Genomic DNA, 20,933 nt, shown 5'->3' with positions numbered 1-20,933 from the left:
CACATCTGTGGTGCTCTTTCTTGGCATGAAACCACACTGCTGCTCATTAACCATCACCTCACTTCTTAACCTAGCTTCCACTACTCTTTCCCATAACTTCAAGCTGTGGCTCATCAATTTTATCCCCCTGTAGTTACTACAGTCCTGCACATCCCTCTTATTCTTAAATATTGGCACCAGTACAATTCTTCCCCACTCCTCAGGTATCCTCTCACTTTCCAAGATTCCATTAAACAATCTGGTTAAAAACTCCACTGCCATCTCTCCTAAACACCTCCATGCTTCCACAGGTATGCCACATAGACCAATGGCTTTTCCGTTCTTCATCCACTTCATAGCTGTCCTTACTTCCTCCTTGCTAATCCGTTGCACTTCCTGATTCACTATCTTCACATCATCCAACCTCTTGTCTCTCTTGTTCGCTTCATTCATAAGCCTTTCAAAGTACTCTTTCCATCTGCTCAACACACTCTCCTCGCTTGTGAGTACGTTTCCATCTTTATCCTTTATTACCCTAACCTGCTGCACATCTTTCCCAGATGTCTCAACCTTGCAGTCTTCCTTTTTCAACTTCCACCATTTGATCCTTGGCTCTGCCCTCACTCTCTTCCTCTTCTTGATCTCCAACATCATCCTACAGACCACCATCCTATGCTGCTTAAAAACACTTTCCCCTGCCACTACTTTGCAGTCTTCAATCTCCTTCAGATTGACTCTTCTGCAAAGGATGTAATCTACCCGTGTGCATTTTCCTCCACTCTTGTCACCCTATGTTCCTCCCTCTTCTTAAAATACGTATTCACCACAGCCATGTCCATCCTTTTGGCCAAATCCACTATCCTCTGACCTTCTTCATTCCTCTCCTTGACACCATACCTACCCATCACCTCCTCGTCTCCACTGTTCCCTTAACCAACATGCCCGAAATTCCAAGATTTTTGCAAGTCATCAGGGAAGTAGAATCCTTCCTGGTACTCCTGGGTCTTCTGTCTCTGGGACGTTCCTGGTACACCCAATGACAGGCAACTTTCAAGGCATGGTGAGCTGATAAAAAGGATACAGGAAAAATGCATGCAGTGACAAATGAGCTGAATAAACTTTCAATATTTAAGGTAAAGTAAACCCTCCTGGTAATTTCTTCATTACATATGCACTATACATATAAACGTAATGTTAATTATGATAAAAGACTGTTAGGAATTATGATTTAACTAATGAAATGATTGTAGTTGTATTTACTGGATTTAAAAAAAAAAAAAACAATAAAAATGGAAAAAAGAAAAAGTGGCAAAAAAAAAAAAAATATATATATATATATATATATATATATATATATATGTATATATGGGGAAACACTATAACTTAAATGGAGAGAAAACACAAAACCAAGTAAATTAATGGGTAAATGTGCCATGAAATTTACAGAATCATATTATATACAATGATTCTCAAAAAGCGCCTGTCCATTTTGATTTGGACACCTTTACCTCTGGAGGCACAGTATTCACAAGGTTTACAAAAGCAGCAGGTATGATGTTGCAAGGTACAAAACTTAAAGCTAATTACAGTTTAACATGCAGGGTTCTCTGTAATTTTTCTCCACATCAATCCACAAGCTGCACTGCTGGCTAGACAGTTTTGCATGCATTCTAGCAAACATGAAGTATGACTGCCGGACAGAAAAAACATTGATAGCCTGAAAGTAAGCACTTTTGTCATTGCACACATTTTCCCTGGGTACATTTGTCAAGGTGCACTTTTGTCTTATGCACAGTTGTGCCACAGGGGGAAACTCTAACTACATGCCTAAATCTCCTAAACTTGACTGACTTGATTCAAAGAAGCAGTGGTAGTATCCTGTACTAGAATCAGGTATCTGCTAATAATATAACTACAGAGGCAAAACTACTATTTTCTAGAAAAGGACCATAACCTGTGTTTTAGAGGTGTTAAGTCACGTACCAACAACTTCACACTCAACAACAAACTGCTCCGGGATGTGTTGGACCTAATAGGTTGATAAGGAAAAGAGTAAAACATCTTCCACAAACAGCAGAGATGTAACCGCTAACTTTAAAGAAAAGATACACTCCAAACCTCTGCGGCACCTTGATATTCTGTAAGTGAACATCAAGAGAGAAAACAAGACTTATCTGTTCTAAACAGATTCAGCTTAACATCATCTATAAAACACAACTCTTGCTCGCCAAATACGGGAACTGAAAGGCATGTAGCCATAGGCCATTAAATCCCGTACAAGATCATAAGCTTACTCCAGTTTCACAGAACATATGCAGACTGGTTTAGGAAACTCGCAAGTCTCCTCAAATCATCTGTGCAAGGACAAGGAGCAGGTCAACATGGACTGAAAGAAATTTGCACTTCTCCTAGGTCTGATGTTCAACTTCCAGGCAAAGTCTCCATTCCAGTTTTCTAGCACAGGCTGTTTTCTGAAGGAAGGGCAGTCTGAGCACTTCTTTAGGTTAGGTTTAGGTTTATTTGTCATATATAGGTTAACACAGGGTCAACATACAATGAAATGTGTATGACAAGAAAAACAAGTCACTCAGCCTAGATCCAATAAAGCTTAAAAAAAAAAGATTATAAGTTAAAAATAGACAAGCCATATAAAATAAAATGTGTATGTTTTAAAAGAAGTTATAAGTTATAAAGTGCAGATGCATGTTCCAGTCAGTATTCAGAGTGTGTGCAGGTACAGTGTGTGTGTGAGTAGTGCAATGTAGATGTAATGCAATGTAGATGTAATGTAAGTGAATGTAAGTGTTCAGGTGTTGCTGTTGAGGAGTCGAATGGCCTGGTGGTAAAAACTGTTCTTAAGTCTTGTAGTCCGAGCAGCCAGACTCCTGTATCGTCTGCCAGATGGTAACAAGGAGAACAGCTGGCGTGCTGGATGGCTGTGGTCCTTTACGATGCTGCTTGTTTTACGTAAGCACCGATGGAGGTAAATGTCTTCAATGGCAGGAAGACTCTTGCCCGTGATGTGCTCTGCTGCCTTCACCACTCTCTGTAGTGATTTCCGGCTGCTGGCAGAGCAGCTCCGATACCAGACGGTAATGCAGCCCATCAGCAGACTCTCGACCACACTCCTGTGAAAGTTTGAGGTGATGTTGGCATTCATGCCAAACTTCCTCAGCCTCCTCAGGAAGTAGAGCCGCTGGCGAGCTTTCTTGACCACAGTGTCTATGTGAAGGGTCCACGAGAGATCCTTGGTGATGTTTACTCCGAGGAACTTGAAGCTGTTAACCCTTTCAACTTCTATGCCGCTGATGTAGATGGCCTGGTGTTCTCTGCCTTGTTGTTTTCGATAGTCCACAATCATCTCCTTGGTTTTGCTGACGTTAAGAGACAAGTTGTTATCTAGGCACCAATTACTCAATGCCAGCACCTCCTCTCTGTAGGCCGTCTCATCGTTGTCAGTGATAAGGCCTATGATGGTTGTGTCGTCTGCAAACTTGATGATGGTGTTTGTGCCGTGTTTTGCAACACAGTCATGGGTGAACAAGGAATACAAGAGGGGGCTAAGCACACAGCCCTGCGGCGCTCCTGTGTTTAAAATGAGTGATGAGGATGTGTGTTTGCCGACTCTCACCACCTGGGGCCTGTTTGTGAGGAAAGAGAAAATCCATCTGCAGATGGTCGTCCCCAACCCAAGGTCATCAAGCTTCAAGACGAGTTTTGAGGGGATGATGGTGTTGAATGCTGAGCTGTAATCTATGAACAGCATTCTTACATATGTATTTCCTCTTTCCAGGTGGGTGAGGGCAGTGTTTATTGTTAGCGCAACGGCATCCTCTGTAGATCTGTTTGCTCTGTAAGCAAATTGGAGAGGATCCAGCGTGTCAGGGAGGGAGGAGCAGATGTGACCTTTGACTAGTTGCTCGAAACACTTCATAATGACCGATGTCAGTGCAACCGGGCGATAGTCATTCAGACAGGAGACCACCGGTTTCTTTGGGACAGGAATGATGGTGGATGCCTTGAAGGAAGTGGGGACCACTGACTGCCTCAGGGAGAGATTGAAAATGTTGGTGAACACACCTGCTAGCTGGTCAGCACACGCCCTGAGGGCACAGCCTGGGATGCCATCTGGTCCCGGAGCTTTGCGAGGATTGACCTTTTTGAAGGACCTTCTCACATCAGACGTTTCAAGGATCAGAGTGACAGACTCACTGCCCCCTTGAGGATATAGCACCTGTTCTTTGTTGGCTGCATCAAAACGAGCATAGAAAGTGTTGAGCTCGTCTGCAAGACATGCAGTGGGCTGAACACTGACTGTGTTTTTCTTTTTATAGTCAGTGATGCAGCACAGTCCATTCCACAGACGCTTGGTGTCAGAGCTGTGGTAGCTTGACTCCACTTTGTCCCTGTAGTTCCGTTTGGCCTTCTTGATGGACCTCCGGAGGTCGTATCTGGCTGCTTTGTATGCAATGGATTTTAAAAATGGTGACTAAGATTTCAGTTTGCCTGCATTGAGTAACTGTCCCAACCTTTCAACCAACAAGTTTGAAGAGACATGTTAACCAAGACATCTCCATAATATCCACTTCTTTCAGTATTTCATCCTTTCCTGTCATGATGAAACTATAGATTTTTTTTATCACTGCAATGACCTCCGCTGCAGAAGAACAAATGTGTACAGCACTTTCTTCAAAGTGCTCCTTCTGTATTTTGGCAATATCATCAATTTAGGCCTAAGTTTCTTTGCCCTGGTTAAGAACAGCTAATACTTGCCTCCTCTTACTGAGTCATCAAATAGATTGACATAACCTTATATTCTCCATGGCCTCAAACTCTTCTCACTTATAGGCTTTCACGTCATCAATTGCTGCAGCTTTTTGGCATGCTAGTATCTCTCAACAGTCATATGTAAAGACTCTCAAGCAACCTTGCAGGGAAATCCTCTAACATCAACATCACCAACAACCTTTTGGCAACAGGCCCTTGCAGCTACATCCAGCACAGAGTAGGTGAAATGGGTCTACTCAGACACTGTCTCTGAAGTCTTACAAAATGTAGGAGAAACTCTTACAGAATTTAGAGATGAACATGATCCATATCACACAAGGATCAGTTAGTCATTTCCAGCAGGCCTTACTGACCATTTAGGCCTTTCAGATCTCTCTCTAGATGGCATTCTGTCTGTCAGGTTGGTCTTACTTCCAAGTCCTGATTGGATGAGAGCTCATCATCTTTCTCTACCCCCTTGTTCAGAACATACATCTTCACATTGGATGACATGACTATAATGTCAATCTTTGGCCTTTGTTTGAAGGTACTTTTGTATTAGGTATATTTTTCAGTTCAATCCTGATTTTTGCAGCGGACAGTCCATGTTTAGTATACACATGCAATAACAAACAACTCTGATTCAAATCAGACAGGTTGTGCCTCATAATAATGCTACTATAGGTGTCTCAACCATTCTCCACATTTGTGCAGAGACAGTAAGTGCTACACCCACAAGCACTAATGGCACTACAAAGGTTAAATGCAAAATTGCTATTAGGGGCCTACTTGCAACCAACTGTTAAGTGTTAGTCTTTGTAAAATGAGGTGGCATTAAGGCAACGCTCTCATGCAAACTTTAGTTACAGAATATGGCACCCAGCTGAAGGCTTCTGTCTCACCACAGACCATGGGCCTCTCCTGTGAGGTAACTGCAGAGTAGACACCTTTAATAGAGAAGTCCACTTACAGAGCCAATGGTCTGTGCGTAGGCAAGTCTAACTATATCTAGGTGGTATCCCTCAGACCCCTGAATCAGCTCTGGATACCTAATGTCTAGAGAAATTATGTCCAACGTGCCAACAGCTTGTTGTCTTACAAAGGTCTAGTGTTCATAGATTTGTCGGTCCAAGGCATCAATAATTAAATCAGACTTTTATTGATTGCTCAATCATACACCAAATCATAAGAGATGGACTTAATGTTGATAATACAAGATATAGGTGAAGGCTCAATTAATACCAGGAGAGGGCTGAGAATGACTGGAATTGTGCCTCACTTTCTATTCTTCCCTTATCATTTTGCAGAGAAACCTTTTCTTTTTCCAGTTTCTTTCTTTACCCTACACACCAGATAGCCTTTCAAACCTTTACATTTTCTATTATTTATAGTGCCTATAAAAAGTATTAACAACCCCATGGTTGTTTTACATTTTATTGAGATAAAACATTTCATTAAAATTGAAATTTATTTTGTCTTTTTTTGACATTGATCAACTGAAAATGATTCTTTAACATCAAAGTGAAAACAGATCTCTGCAAAGGGGTCTAAAGTAATTACAAATATGAAACCAAAACAACTGATGGCACAAGTATTACCCTTCTTCAAGTCACTAGATTAGAAAAGTGCCTTATACATGTAATTCATTAATTATTTGCATTATTTAGTGGATGCACCTTTGGTAGCCATGGCAGATTTGAGTCTGTGTGGACAGGTCTCTGACACTGCCCTGCAAATGTCTTAACTCCTTTTCATTTAGAGATTCAGTGAAAAGTGTGAGTTGAGTGTATGTATTGGAGGGAAGACAAAAATGATGAACTCTGTTACCTTCTATTAATTCAGAAGCATAGAAGGTGTTCATTCTTTAAAGCAGGATATACTACAGCTTTACAATTGAAACCAAAGGCAGCAATTATAAGAAAACAAAAACAAATGCACATTAGTAGTTTTCAAACAATTTTTTCTCCACTTAATATGGTCAAACAATTAATCCTGCCTCAACCTTCCCTCGTGCTTCAACACTTACTTTATTGACTCGACCTAACAACTCAAGCATTTTATATTAGTCAATGCCCTTTTTTATAAACTTTAGTTATTGTGCAGAAAACACAGATAACGTAATCAATATTACATAAAACATCAAACATGGAATACGTACTGTATAAGCCACCTTAAATCGGGGTGTTCCTTAGAAATGTAACGAATTACTAAATGAGGCAGAAGTGCATAATAAACAAGAATAGTTGTGTCAAATATTAAAAAAAATAAAATGTGGGCTTTGATTTAAATGTGAAAAGTGTAAATAATATCAATTGTAATAGAAAAAAAAACTGATAAACAATTAATGACCTTGAAATAGTCTAAAACAATATTCCACATGCTAATGTTTGAAATTTGTCATTTTGAAACCTTCTGGGAATGGCAAAAAATGGTAAAAAATTAAAAAAATATTATTTTCATGGTCTGCAACCTCAAGATAGCATAAAATGACACTCCACATGTTTATATTATTAAGACCCATTTTTTATTTTTTTTATTTTTGTGGAAGGTGTAAATTTGACCCCTCAAATCCCATTAGGGGGTGAACCCCTGGTGTTAGCTGATGTGACATGCACAACTTTAAGTCGTTGTGGTCATTTTTGGTCAAGACACTTATTTGTTTACTTTTTATCACAAGGGTGCAACTTCCTGAACAAAATATGGTGCAAAATTGGGTCTAGAGGGCCAAAAATAGCAGGGATCCCAAAAAGCTCAACGTCTTGCATGATACCAACACATGTCAAGCGGTATACCATATTTGGGGATGTTTTCATATTGGTGAATCAGGAAGTGAGAAACAAAACTGAAATGATTTCTGTGCAGTACTGAGTAAAATTATATATATATATTCTCTCAGCATACTGTTGAGGTAACAGGGGCAGACAGGGTATCCTCCTGCTGTGATTCTAGCCCACCACCAGTTAATGAGATATCATTAAAGCAGATGTACAGTACATGGTACTGATGTGCACCTTACACACATATAAAAACATTTCTAATTATATAATGAGTACCTAATACTTTCAGTAAAGATAAGGATCTCTGAAGGCTGATCCTGCTACAAAAGTGAATTCCTAAAAGAATGAAAAGAGTACAATAAAACCTGGAGAGCAAAGAAAAGACAGACTGCAAATCACAACACCTTATTAGATAAGGAGGAAGTCATGAAAAAAGTATCTTTATTAATTCAATATTTTTATAATCACATATATACACATTTGTACAAGCAGATCAGTGGTCATTGTGCACATTATATTAACTACTCAATTTGTACTGGCTAAGATCTCAGCCATTAGCACAGTTTATAGTTTAGATTTATAGGGTCAATACTGTCATATATGAAGAGTACAGTAAAAATCTTACTTTTATGTGCTGGTCAACATGCATCATGTTGCTGCTCACCGGTACCATGATTAGAAAGTATTACTACTGGTTACCTTGTCATCATTGTAGCTGTAAAGCAGCACCATCAGCAGAACTTCTTTAACACAGTGCCAGCATGAACAGGTCCGTCTGTGAAGTTAAAACTCCCTAGTTAACACACACACAAATAAATTAAAATCATGTTTCTCTGTACATAACCACACCACTAGACCTTGGCCAGAGTAAACAGTGAGATTTCTGATGCTGACAATCTAAAGACACATATTTACAGTGTGAATATTAGCCTTTCCTTGTTTACTAAGCAATGGCAAGTAAACGCAACATGTACAGGGAATACTATTCCATTTTCCAACCCGCTGAATCCGAACACAGGGTCACGGGGGTCTGCTGGAGCCAATCCCAGCCAACACAGGGCACAAGGCAGGAACCAATCTGTTCTGAGTCATGTAGTAGGACTGTGCAACTCCTGGACATGTTCAACAGCAGGAAACTCAGAGGTTAACTTTGACATACTGTACTGTACAGACAGATGACTCTCAGGAAGTGGTTAGTCTCTGTATGTTTGTCAGTAAACTCTCTTAGCTAAAAGTGATTTTTTTTTTCTAAAAACAAAACATGAAATGAAGTTATGGCTTCTAAAGTGCAGACTGCATTTTCACTATATTTAAAGTATTTATCACTACTCATGTAGTCAGACTCTCAACACCCACTGCCAAAGTTATTTGTAATTTTACTGCAAAGAAGAGCAGGAATATATTTTGTGAGTTCAAAGATTTTATATACAAAGAAAATGTTATGTTACATTTTGGTTGACCAGAATTAAACCTTTTAAGTAAATATTAAATTAGATGATAAAAACAACACAAAGAATGATTATCTTGGCTGACTCCGCCAAAAGTTTCAGTCAAAAAGGAACTGGATTTCACAGGCATTGGAGTTTCAGAACAGGAAAAAAAAATCCCACATTAAAGTTTTACTATATATAATTTATGTGTTTTTACACTCTTCCAAGTGTTCACTCTTCTTTGATATTCAGGATGTCACTCATAAAATTACTGTATATCAGAGTTTAATGGTGGCTGTGTGTTTGATTCTGTGATGCTCCACTCCATAACTTAATTCAGCAGAACATGCTTTGATCAAGCAGAAAACGAGGACGAGGCCTAATCGTGATACATTTTCAATATACAGCTCTTGATGACACACATATACCTTTCCCATACTGCCTGGTGTCTGTAAAGACAAGAGAAAATAAAATGTTGAATGAAAAAAGACATTATAGCTAAATATAAAAATTAATAAAACTGAAATTAAAAAAAAATAAGGATAAAGACAGAAAATTAAAAATTCACTTTCTTTACACAATATATCAAAGATTAAAAAACAGGAAATAAAAATACACTCTATGACAAACTGATCAAGCAAAAGCAATCACCTTTGAACAGAGGCAATTCTAGGAGCTCTGGGGATTCTAGGTGGTAAACTCTGACTCCTCCAACTCATTAGGTCACAACACAGTAAAATTTATTCATCATTATTTTAGTGCGAAGTCTAAATTAATAAGATCAATTGAGAATTTAATAAATATAAATCTTGTATTTTGTGTGTGGATTTATAATGAATTTTGAAAGGATAGTAAAAAAAAACATCACTTAACCCAGTCACTTGACTCAAGGTGACAGTTAAGGAATGAAATATTTACCTTCTGTTAAATAATTAGTTTTGATTTTAAACAATATTTTTGAAATGAACTCAATACATTTTACTGAACGAGTCTGCAAATAGCTTAACATATACATAGGTTGTATATAATTAAGTTGTTCATAAAAAATATGTACTTTGTGAACTATAAAACATTCACTTTTTCTATTTTATAGAGGTTATAGGAAATGTTTACCTCTACCAACTGACATCGTACTGACTGTCTACCGCTTGTCTATAACTTCTGATATCTTCTGGTACTTTTACAATTCTCAGTGGTCTAACAAACATGTCTTTCACAACCCCAGTAAATGGACATTTATCAAACTACTTTAAAACAGTGTTATGCAAAGGAATTCTTCCTCACTGACACATTATACTTAATACATAATCTTCTTTGTATCTCTTGTTACAGATTTAGATTCAATGTATGATGTAACGGCGAACATGCAATGAAACACCCACTGAACTGAATTTAGCCTACAACATTGCCACAGTACACTTTCACCCAATTCATTTGGCCTTCATAATACATTGAAAATCATCCAGCTTCATCCCACGCCTGCTTTTTCATTTCGACATTTGAATCTAAAGCTGTGGTTCCCTCAACTCACAAGCTTGTCTGCTACACAATCGTGAGGCAATCTGTTGCAAACATGCCCACAATCAAATCTGGGTTGTGACCCCTAGCTTAAGAAACTATCAACTTTTATGCTTGCCAAATCACAATCAGGTTCCTAATGAGGTTCTCCAAAGAGAATCTGGCATTTCAACCAAAGCCTGTTCTCCAAATGTACTCTTGAGCCATCAAGGGCACAATTCTAATACTTGTTTGTATAGGTATGCAACAAAGGATTGAAAACATGTACAGTACTTCAGTCCCAAAAAAGCACATAGAAGAAAGGCTGAAACTTTACTTGCTCAAAAATAATACTTTGTGCATCTAAGTAAATCAAATATTAGGTCTCTCTTAGACAAGGCAGGGAGCCTTAATGGAACAGTAAAGAGCACTTAACATTTAACATATTACATTTTTCATATGACTCAGTGTATTTAATGTCTGACAGATTTTTAAAGCAGGTGTGTTTACAGTTTGTGCTGTGGTCAAATAACTGCCAGCAGTGCCAGTCCACTGAATAGTAAATCACATTACTGTGATATTCAGGGCATTGCATTTCAAGCTTCAGCTAACTGTATGTATCAGAGTTTGACATCATAAGTGCTGGAGCTACCTGTGTAAACTGAAATCTGCCTTTGAACAAGCTGGTGAAAGTAAAAGACAGAGAAGAAAACTTTGTAAACTAATTTTACAACCAACTCCTCCTCTGTGACCCTTCACATCAAGTAAGTGCATTATGCTCCATGATGGATGGATGGATGGATGGATGGATAGATAGATAGACTTTATTAATCCCAAGGGAAATTCACAAAAGAAGCACGACAGCAGAAACTTCACGTATCCGTATATTATATGTATAACATGTGAAGTTATTGACAACCAAGCAGCTATTTATGGTCAAATAACATATAACACTTAAGGTACAGAATGAAAACTTTCTGACAAATGCTCCACTGTTTTCACCAAGTTTTAACTTAAAGATATAGAAATTAAAACAACAAAAATCTATACAAATATTGTTAACATTATTAAGCATATAAAACAACATTGATGTTATAGTAGTTAAACTACATTTGAACTAATGCACTACCAAGATAAGGGACACTTTCTTATTTCCAAGTTATCATTTTCTTCTTTTTCTTCCTTTTTAAACATAGTTCTTTACTGATGTAAGCATAACATCACTGATCTAGGTGTCTGCAAATGCTGGGACATTATAAACGATGTATGCAATTACTAAAAATAATTGTCAAACAACAGATCAGATCAAAGCTAAAAAACTTATTAGTCTCGTTTTTAGTCTTGCAGGGTAAATGCAGTTTAAAATAAGCAGGAAGGTTTACATAAATCAACTAAACATTTTTCAAAACACAGGTTAAATTCCGTTACAACAAATATCTTTACAACAAAATTTTCATTACAACAAAGTATTTTTATGGTCCCGACAGTTTCCCCATATGACAGAGTCTATAGAAATCTCATTACTACGAACTACATTCAGCAGATACTTTCATTACAATGAAGTGCCCAAAAGACCTTGAAATGCCTGAATGAATCATCCACAGAGCAGTTAGTTTTGGGGTTGCAGTGCAGTTGTACTGTTTTTTTTTTTTTGCTGTTTTTGTTTTTGGTGGTTTTCAGTGATACCTTTTGCTTATTGCTCATCAACAATTGAAAAACATCCATTGGAATTTAACTCATTCTCACCCTCCTATAGAAATGGCAGACACGAAAAAACAAAAACAGTTCATATTAGAAAAAAAAACTTTCATTTTTTGCGGCTCTTGATTGCGGCAAAAAGAAAAAAGACGTTGCCAGTGAATTTGGAATTTCGCCATCGACACTGTCAACTTTCTTGAAAGACCGAGCAAAAAAAGAAGAAAAATCTCAGGTTGCAAACATATTCGAACTGCTTCATTTGAAGATGTCGAAAGAACCGTTTTTATGTGGTTCAGTGATGCTCGTTCAAGAAACATTCCTATTAATGCGGCACAAAAAAATGTGAGGTTTCTAAACTCTCTTGGGACTTTCTCCAACTGGAAGACATGCCAAAGACTGTCCTGAAGTGCGATCACCGCGTCTGTGGAAGACTGTTTTATCCACTAGCCTGGTCACAACCCTGCCTGACTGCTGTGTCTGTGGATAGGAGAGTGGCAGATCACACTACAATAAATAACCGTGCCGTTCCTGTTTCAAGCTGAATAAAGCTGGTTTTGCCAAAGTATTGAGACTAAACCTCGTGTTCTGGGGTACAAGACAGGGACTTATAGCGCGACCCCAATCTTTTATGATTTACTTCTGTGGCGCTTCACTGCAGTGCTGTGAACCTGCTGTTGCCCTGCCCCGGCAACGGACAAACAATCTTCCACAGACGCACCAATCATGCTTCGAGACGCACTTCAGCGTGTTGTTCCTGTTGGGTTTCCCAAAAGAGTTCAGAAACCTCACAATATGAAGAAGAAGAAAAGGATGATTTGGCTTCTGACTGTGCTGGCAACAACATGCTTCTACATTTAGATAATGTTCGCGTTGAATTCCTCCCACCCAATTGTACAGCAGTACTTCAGCCATTAGATTTGGGCATCATTCACACCCTGAAAGTGTATTATTGCAAAGAAATGCTGAGAAAAATTCTAGTCAACATAACTTGTAGACAGAAGATTAAAATTAATGTGAAAGAAGCTATTGAAATGATTGCAAACGCCTGGACGCAAATTAAAGAAAGCACTATAGTGACAAATGCAGGATATCATTAATACAAAACCTTCATTACAACAAAATATTTTTTAGGTCCTTGGCAGTTCATTTTAATGGAATTTTACCTGTATATAAAAACACTTTCCATTTAATGGCAGCTGCTACTGACAGTCATAGGAACTACAAACCTCCAATGCTAAAAAATAGTATTGTGCAGCCCACCAGGAAATAAGCAAACACTGGATAATATGATAAAAAAAATACAAATAAAAAGCTAGTCTAAGAATCGACTTTTCTACTGAATTTTATATAGGTTTTTACATTTTGACAAAGTGACAAACTTAAGATGAATAAAGAATAAAAAGGAAAGATAAGCAATAAGGGAAACATTTTCAGAGCATGACTAATTAGTGGATGGTGCCTTTTCTTAAAATTTAGCCAAACTAACAAGCCAGGTATCAGAAGCTTTCCAAACCCATGCTCCTATGCTTGATGCATAATTAAGTTGTAAATATTTTCAAGATTTACAAATTTATGATGTAAACGTAAGGTAAAGTATTGTCACATGTGGAAAAAACATTAGAAAGGGTGGGTGATTTAAACAACTATTATAAGCAAACAAGCATTTCTCATGAATTCAAAACTGTATGAAGTACTTACTACTGTCTGTATTTGTATATTATATTATATATATATATAAAATTTCAAAAAACGGATTCAAAAATCTAACAGCATGATTAAAAGTAATATACATTTTTGCAAAAACATTCAATTTTAAAAGTATTATAGCAGATATTGTGCATCTGCACTTCATGAATTACTTCTTAGGGACATAAAGCTATAAAAATGTTAAATTCCACTTAATTTAAGTGATGTCCTTGAAAGTGAACATAAGATCCAGTGATTATGACAATATTTTTACAGGCTTATTTCCAAACATTGTGTATTTAAGTTGTAGTTAATTGGCCGGAAAATAATTTTGGTTAGGCTGATAAGGAAAGGTAAAATCAAAGTTCCAAACATTAGTCTTGATGACAGACAATATGTACATAAGATCTCAAGGAGATTTTTATATTGGAAAAAATATTCTGTTCCATCAGTCTGTAAAACCAAGTGATAAATTTGGCAACCTGCAGTACAATATCATTTCTTCTTCTCCTGCCGTGGAACACCGTGTGCAGTTTTGGTCTAATTACAAAAAGAGTCTAGACAATGCCAAGTAGCTTTATTAGAAGACTTGTTGGATATAAAAAATGGAGAAAATGTTTGCAGTCTTAAAATGACAAAAGTAATTAGTATGGTTGATGCCAGCTTTAAAGTGAGACTTTCAATTACAACAAACATACTTAAATTGCAAAAACTGCTTAGTGAATTTAGATGGACATGCTATGTTAGTCTTAATGGCTTGCTTTTGTTAAAATTATTCTTATGTTATTAAGCTACAACAAATTATATTCAGGAGTCAAAAAAGATATCACTGTTGGAAGGAATGACCCACACAAAACACACACTTGCTTGTTGAGAAGTTAAATCATGACCCAAAAACATCAGTTTCAATACCCACACTACTGGGATAATGATTTTACTTACAAGCTCCTTTGATCCTTTTGAAGTCTAATAGTCTATGTTTAAACTCCAGCACAATTCTGATTTCCTCACTCATACTGTGCATGACACAGTTCTAATCTTTTCAGAGATGCAAGAACAGCACAAAATAAATCCAACTTAATAAAAGGGTAAGTGTCTGTGTGTCATTCCAATATATGGCACATCATAAACTTTAATAGTTCTTTTATGAATCTCATACAAAACAGCATATTATAGAGACATATGCACTGCATGGTGCACTACAAACATTAACTCTGAGGTCCATGTTAAAAACATTTTTTGATCTGTCTTAGATGAGTAGCACAGTTAGTAAGAAAATAAACATGGTATGAGAACTTGTTGGATCAGATTTAGACAACTTTTACATAACAAACTACATATCCAACATTGACATACGGGACTTCAAAGATATCAAGGTGGTAAACTTAACTATTTGGGGCCACTGGTGCCAACTAATACAGCCCAATGGCTATGTTGTTTCTGAGGGAATTGGCTCAAGCAGATATATTTTCAAGAGAGTCTTGCAGATAGATGTTGAAATAAGAACTCGAACATCACCACTAGACATTCTGAAACTGTCAAACCACTGTTTTGTATCCAAATTTCACTCCTACCAGATCTGGCTTCTCTCTCTTTCTCTCACTTACAGGATTCCACATACAGGTATTAATGTAAAAGCTATGATTCTTTATTTTATAATTTTAGAATTCACAAACGTCTTAAACTGAAAACATTGTGAGAAAGTGGAGCAGTCACAATGCTGTTGGTATTAATGAAGGTCTATTAAATTACATGTATCATTTTTTAATTTTGCATATGAGGGGCACATTCAGGATCAATAAATGTACATAATCATCTCAGATTCCAATCACTTGCAAAATTACTTTGAACACTCAAAAATATTAAATAAATAAATATGCCATTCACCTTTACCTGCAGTTTGAATGTAGCCAAATTGGTGTGAAAGAATGGTCTTCTAAAAAGACTAACAACATGCATATCCTCAGAGATAATAGTGAGAGACGTATTGTTTTATTAGAAACCATAGTAGCAAAAAGCACACTTTATTTTTTTACGGACATTAAGCAACAGAGACTACTGTACATGTCATAAACTGTGCAGTTAACATTATATAGTGGCATGAAAAGTATTCAATCCCTTTCAAAGTTATTATAATTTTCTGCAGGACAAAAGATGTGTACACTTATTTAACTATTCAGTGTTTTTAATGTGAACTCTTATGCAGAAAACAATACACTTACAAAGTCAAAATAAACCATTTTATGTAGATATTTAACTGAAGAAGAAAAACTCAAATGTTAAGTGTTTGCATAAGTATTCAAGCTCTACACATTAATATTTTGTCAAGAACCCTTCTGCTACAATACCAACCTTAATTCTTTTGGGGTAAGTATGTACCAGTGTTGCACAATGTTCAGGAGTGTTTCTTCCCCATTCTTCTTGGCAGAATTTATAGATATCCTCTATGTTGGTGGGATTGCACCTCTGGACAGCAGTTTTCAAATAATGACACAGATGGCTTTGACTTGGTCATTCCAAAACATTCACCACTCTGTTTCTAAGCCATTGCAGTGTTGCTATGGCCTGTCATGTTGTGTCATGTTGAAAGATGAATCTTCCCCTGAGCCATAGGTTCATAGTGGACTGGAACAAGTTCAGCAATATTGTGTGATGTTTGTGTCCATCCATTGTCCCTTCAACTCAGACAAGATTCATACTCCCAGTTCATGAAAAACATCCCCATAGCATGATGCTGCCACCACTGTATTTCAGCGTAGGTATGGTGTTTCTTGAGACATGGGCAGTGTTAGTTTTTACACCACTCATACTATGAAAAAGTTCTATTTTAGTCTCATCTGACCATAAACCCGCCTCCCACATCTTAACTGGATCTTTCTCATGCTTTGCAGCAAATGGCATACAGTGGAACCTCGGAACTTTTTAATGAGTTTTAAACACAGGGGAAAAATGAACATTTGAAAAATCCGTAATTTAATGAACCACCAAGAAAAGTAACATTGCAACAATGCAGGCTACGAACCGATCACTGTAAATAGAACTGAAAACAAAAACAAGCCTTCTCTACCTTATGCGTCCCTCGCTCGCGCCTGTGTGTGTATGCGTGCGACTTTCTTTTGCAGAGCCTGGAGCTCCTGTGTGTGTGTGTCCACGCCTCTCTCTCCTGCGCCTGTGTGTGTGTGTGTGTGTCTCTCTTTTGCGAACCTGGAGCGCCTGTGTGCGTGTCTCTCTAGAGCACTCCTGTGCGTGCGCGCCTCTCTCTGTCTCGCGCTTCCTCTCTCTCACGCGCTGTGTGTGTGTGTGTGTGCCTCGCTCGCTCTCTCTCTTGCTCGCTGCACAGGAAATGCACAGGGAGAGACTGAACATGTACAAACCGAAAGGGAACCTGGCTTGTTCGTATACCGAGTGTGTGGTTGTGATCCGAGGCAGAAGTTTGGCGAACTTTTTGGTCGTAAACCGAGTTGTACGTGAACCGAGACGTTCGTGAACCGAGGTTCCACTGTATGTGCTTTTATGTTGAGCTTCTTAAGGAATGGCTTAATTTCTTGTTACTCTCTTGAAATTGTGGACCCATGCACCTTCACTTCAGTTTCAGCCAAAGAGCATTACAGACATCTAAGAGTGACAGTTAGATTTTCTCACCAGTCAACATCTTGCTGTGATGTTTAGTTTTGAGGGATGGCCTGTTCTAGTAAGAGTATGGGTGCTGTGATGAACCTTCCACTTTCTGATGATGGATCCAACAGTACTTAATGGGACATTCAAACTCTGACATTTTTGTAGCCATTTCCTGACTTGTGTATTTCAATGAGTGTGTTTCTCACATCAGCAAAATGCAGTGATTGTCCAACAAAGACTATGGTCCTTACAAAGGGGGCTTTTAATATCCATAGAGATATAAAGGACTCACAAATAGTACCTAATTATATTTAGTTATGGTCAAATGCTTGTCACCTTTGTGTCGTTTGTGATTAATTTGTCATTTGCGTAAACCTGGAGCTTCCAAAGCACAGAGGTTTAAATACTTATGCAAACACTAATTTTTGAGTTTTTGTTCTTCAGTTAAATACGTACAGAAAATATTACAGCATAAGAGTTCACATTAAAAATACTGAATGGATAGATATGTGTACAAATCTTTTGTCCTGTAGAAAATTATGATGACTTTTAAGGGGACTGAACACTTTTGTATGCGCCACTGTAGAACACTTTGTTAAGAGACACCATGTTACACCTCTCAACAATCTTCACAAAACTAAGTAGTTTTAAGCAGAAGTAGATTACAGAACATTGCTATATGCAAACCTATGAACAATATTCAATGACACTGTCAGCTGTGAAATACAATGTAAGTGACTGGCAAGACCGGTGATGTTCTATAATTCTATAAGATTTGACTATTGTGTGATTACATTATCTGTCTTACTTGTTTGATTTATGTTTAAATGATTACACAAACATCTTATTTCACCTTTTTGAACACAAGAATTGTGTGACATCTGTGTACTTTATAGCCAACTGAAATTAGGTTGGGGTATTATATGAATCTAGCATATGTTGCTGGAACAAGTGCTTCTTTCACAAGAGACCTAGCACTTATGTGTATTATTTAGGCCCAGATCTTAGATACTGTTTATTTACGCCACACAACCAAAATCTGTAAGTTGTCCTTTTGCATACATTTCAACCCTTACACATGCAAACCAACTGAATTATACTGCAGTATAAGCACATCTTTTCTTAAATTAGTGTTGTCTCAGACTTGTCATGTAATCGCAACTTCTTCATGTGGTAAAATGGTTTTCATGAACAAAATTTAAAGAAAGTTTAAAGAAGTCATTTACAATGTTACATAAAGTTCATGTCTTCTTAAGTTTACTGTAAAACCAATTTTTTAGGTTTGCTTTCACTTCTGTGGCAACAAAATTACTAGATATAATAGTGGTGGTTTAGGATTAGTCATGAAAATTCTGATATTTTTAAAAAGGCTTGCACTGCTGTTGCCAGGCATTCAATTAATAATTCTTGAAATGTGAATTATCAGAGAAATGTAAAAGGATATAACTTCCATCATTTTATTCTTTCATCCATTTTCTAACCCACTGGTCCAATTCAGGGACATTGACTGTCCTGGGCACAAGGAAGGAGCCCATCTGGGATAGGGTGCCAATTCACTGCAGGATACACCCCACTGGACCCCCAAATCTGAACCCAATTTGGCAAATTTATAGTTGACAGTTAACATAATCTTCACATCTCTGGGTTGGGAGGAAAAAACCTATACAGCCACAGACTTTATACATTCAGATTTGAAGTCAGGGATCTTGAACTTTGAATAGGCAATGCCATGTACTATACCAACATGACAACCCTATTATATATTTGATTAAAGTGAAAATAAAATTAGATAATCCAAAATTTGGTTTTAAATGTACTGTGTGTCTAACTTTTTGAGAGACACTAATTAAAGTATGACCTCATTTATTACAGACAGGCAGTGTATTAACGAGAGTTATCATTTTATTAAATAGTTTTTGGCTTCATATGCTTCTGTTTCATTGAACAAGGTTTTTTAAGAAAGAAGTAAGCAACCTCAGTCATTAAACAGGACTTTTCAACACAGTACAAGATACCTGCGTTGTAAGCACAGCACGGGGATACAAATAAACATATACATTGCGGGACTGAATCCAGAAAACAGACACTTTTGCACAAACTATAATAGTTGGGAGAAAAGGAAGAATAAGCTGGAGGAGAAGGGGAAAGGAAAGAGAAAATGATAAGCAAGAAAGAACAGTGGCTCAGTATGCCCAACTATGTCTTAGTTTCATATGGTTACTCATCTTGTGCATTGTATAAAGAATGGGCAACCTGTAACTGTGCTAGGGTGCCAAATGCACAGTACAGCTGGAAGTGTTTGAAAAAGAAAAGAAAATACAGTGACATGTACTGATAACTGTGTAACATAAAAGTGCCAAATAAAAATTTCAAAGTAAAATAATCTGATAAATTCTGATAATTAAGAAAACTCCTGCGAACACAAATGATGGCGAGAAAATGTTTTTAATTTATTTGACATTTCACATCACACAGATAACATGATTACCTCTGAAGGCTATATTAACCAAATAACCACTACAGATTTCTTTAACTTTCATTCTAATTAAGTAGAACCCACAAGCCATAGTTTAAAAAAGTGAATAAAAATTTGAAGGGAAAGGGAAACCACTAAGAAGCCTGCACTTGTAATGCCTCACCATTAACTACATTTCTTTTTGTTTTTTTAGTTATTCATGTTACCCCTCCATTCATTCACCTACAAACTTGATCTATACAACTGTAAGGTCATGTTTGGGTTGGGGCTATCACAGCAGCAAATGTTCTTAGGCAGAAATAAGCCCAGGATGGAATGAGTGCTGGCTATGGTATGCACAACCCAACAGACACATTACAGAACCATAGCATTTCCAATTAATTCAAAATTGGATTTTGACAGGGGGGAATAAGCCACAGTACAAGAAGATAAACCAACATAGATATTGAACATGCAGACTCTACAAAGACTGTGATTGGGTGCAGAAGTTGAACAGAGGTGAATGGATCTGTATGGGTACAAAGCCAACAACTACCATATGATGCTGCTGTTATAGTAAACTAAGTACACGTTAACTTACATATAGGAATTTCAGGACGAAATTTGATTTCACCATTTTCAGGTTACTAAATAAATCAAATAAAAACTTTCCTTAAACCAAATTAGGTTCATATTTGGTATGCTTTCATTAGCACATTTGTCAAAGCCACAGTATTTTGATGTTCTGCCAATTTGGAGATTTCACAAAACAAATCAACTCAAACTGACATACTGCAGTTATTTTCTGTTAAATATTTAAATTCTCACAGATATCATAATCAGAAGTATTAATAACACCAATATGAACTCTGTCAGAAGAAACCCATCACTAATTTTGACTAGAAGTTCAGAAAAGAACATAATAGCCTACTGCAAATGGTTCACATTTCAAACTCTATAAATGAATGATTTGATACACATTTAAAGAGAAAACAAACATCTGTTGCCAAAATGAAACACCTGGAC

At 37.1% G+C, this 20,933-nt stretch overlaps 1 protein-coding gene across 2 annotated transcripts in view; it reads right to left on the bottom strand.

Annotated features, from left to right (window-relative positions):
- Positions 1-7,947: 7,947 nt before the first annotated feature.
- Positions 7,948-20,933, bottom strand: part of fibpa (fibroblast growth factor (acidic) intracellular binding protein a) — a 105,611-nt gene continuing 92,625 nt past the window's right edge. For both annotated transcript variants that reach the window (XM_028802896.2, XM_028802914.2), the window contains one exon: positions 7,948-9,402. In XM_028802896.2, the coding sequence (XP_028658729.1) occupies positions 9,333-9,402 (70 nt within the window). In that variant the 3' untranslated portion in view covers positions 7,948-9,332. The remainder of the gene's footprint in view (positions 9,403-20,933) is intronic.

Source organism: Erpetoichthys calabaricus, chromosome 1 (assembly GCF_900747795.2).
Source record: "Erpetoichthys calabaricus chromosome 1, fErpCal1.3, whole genome shotgun sequence".
In the NCBI taxonomy this organism is placed as follows: Eukaryota; Metazoa; Chordata; class Cladistia; order Polypteriformes; family Polypteridae; genus Erpetoichthys; species Erpetoichthys calabaricus.
The sequence above is the reverse complement of the archived record's forward strand: the minus strand, read 5'-3'. Positions and strand labels throughout refer to the sequence as shown.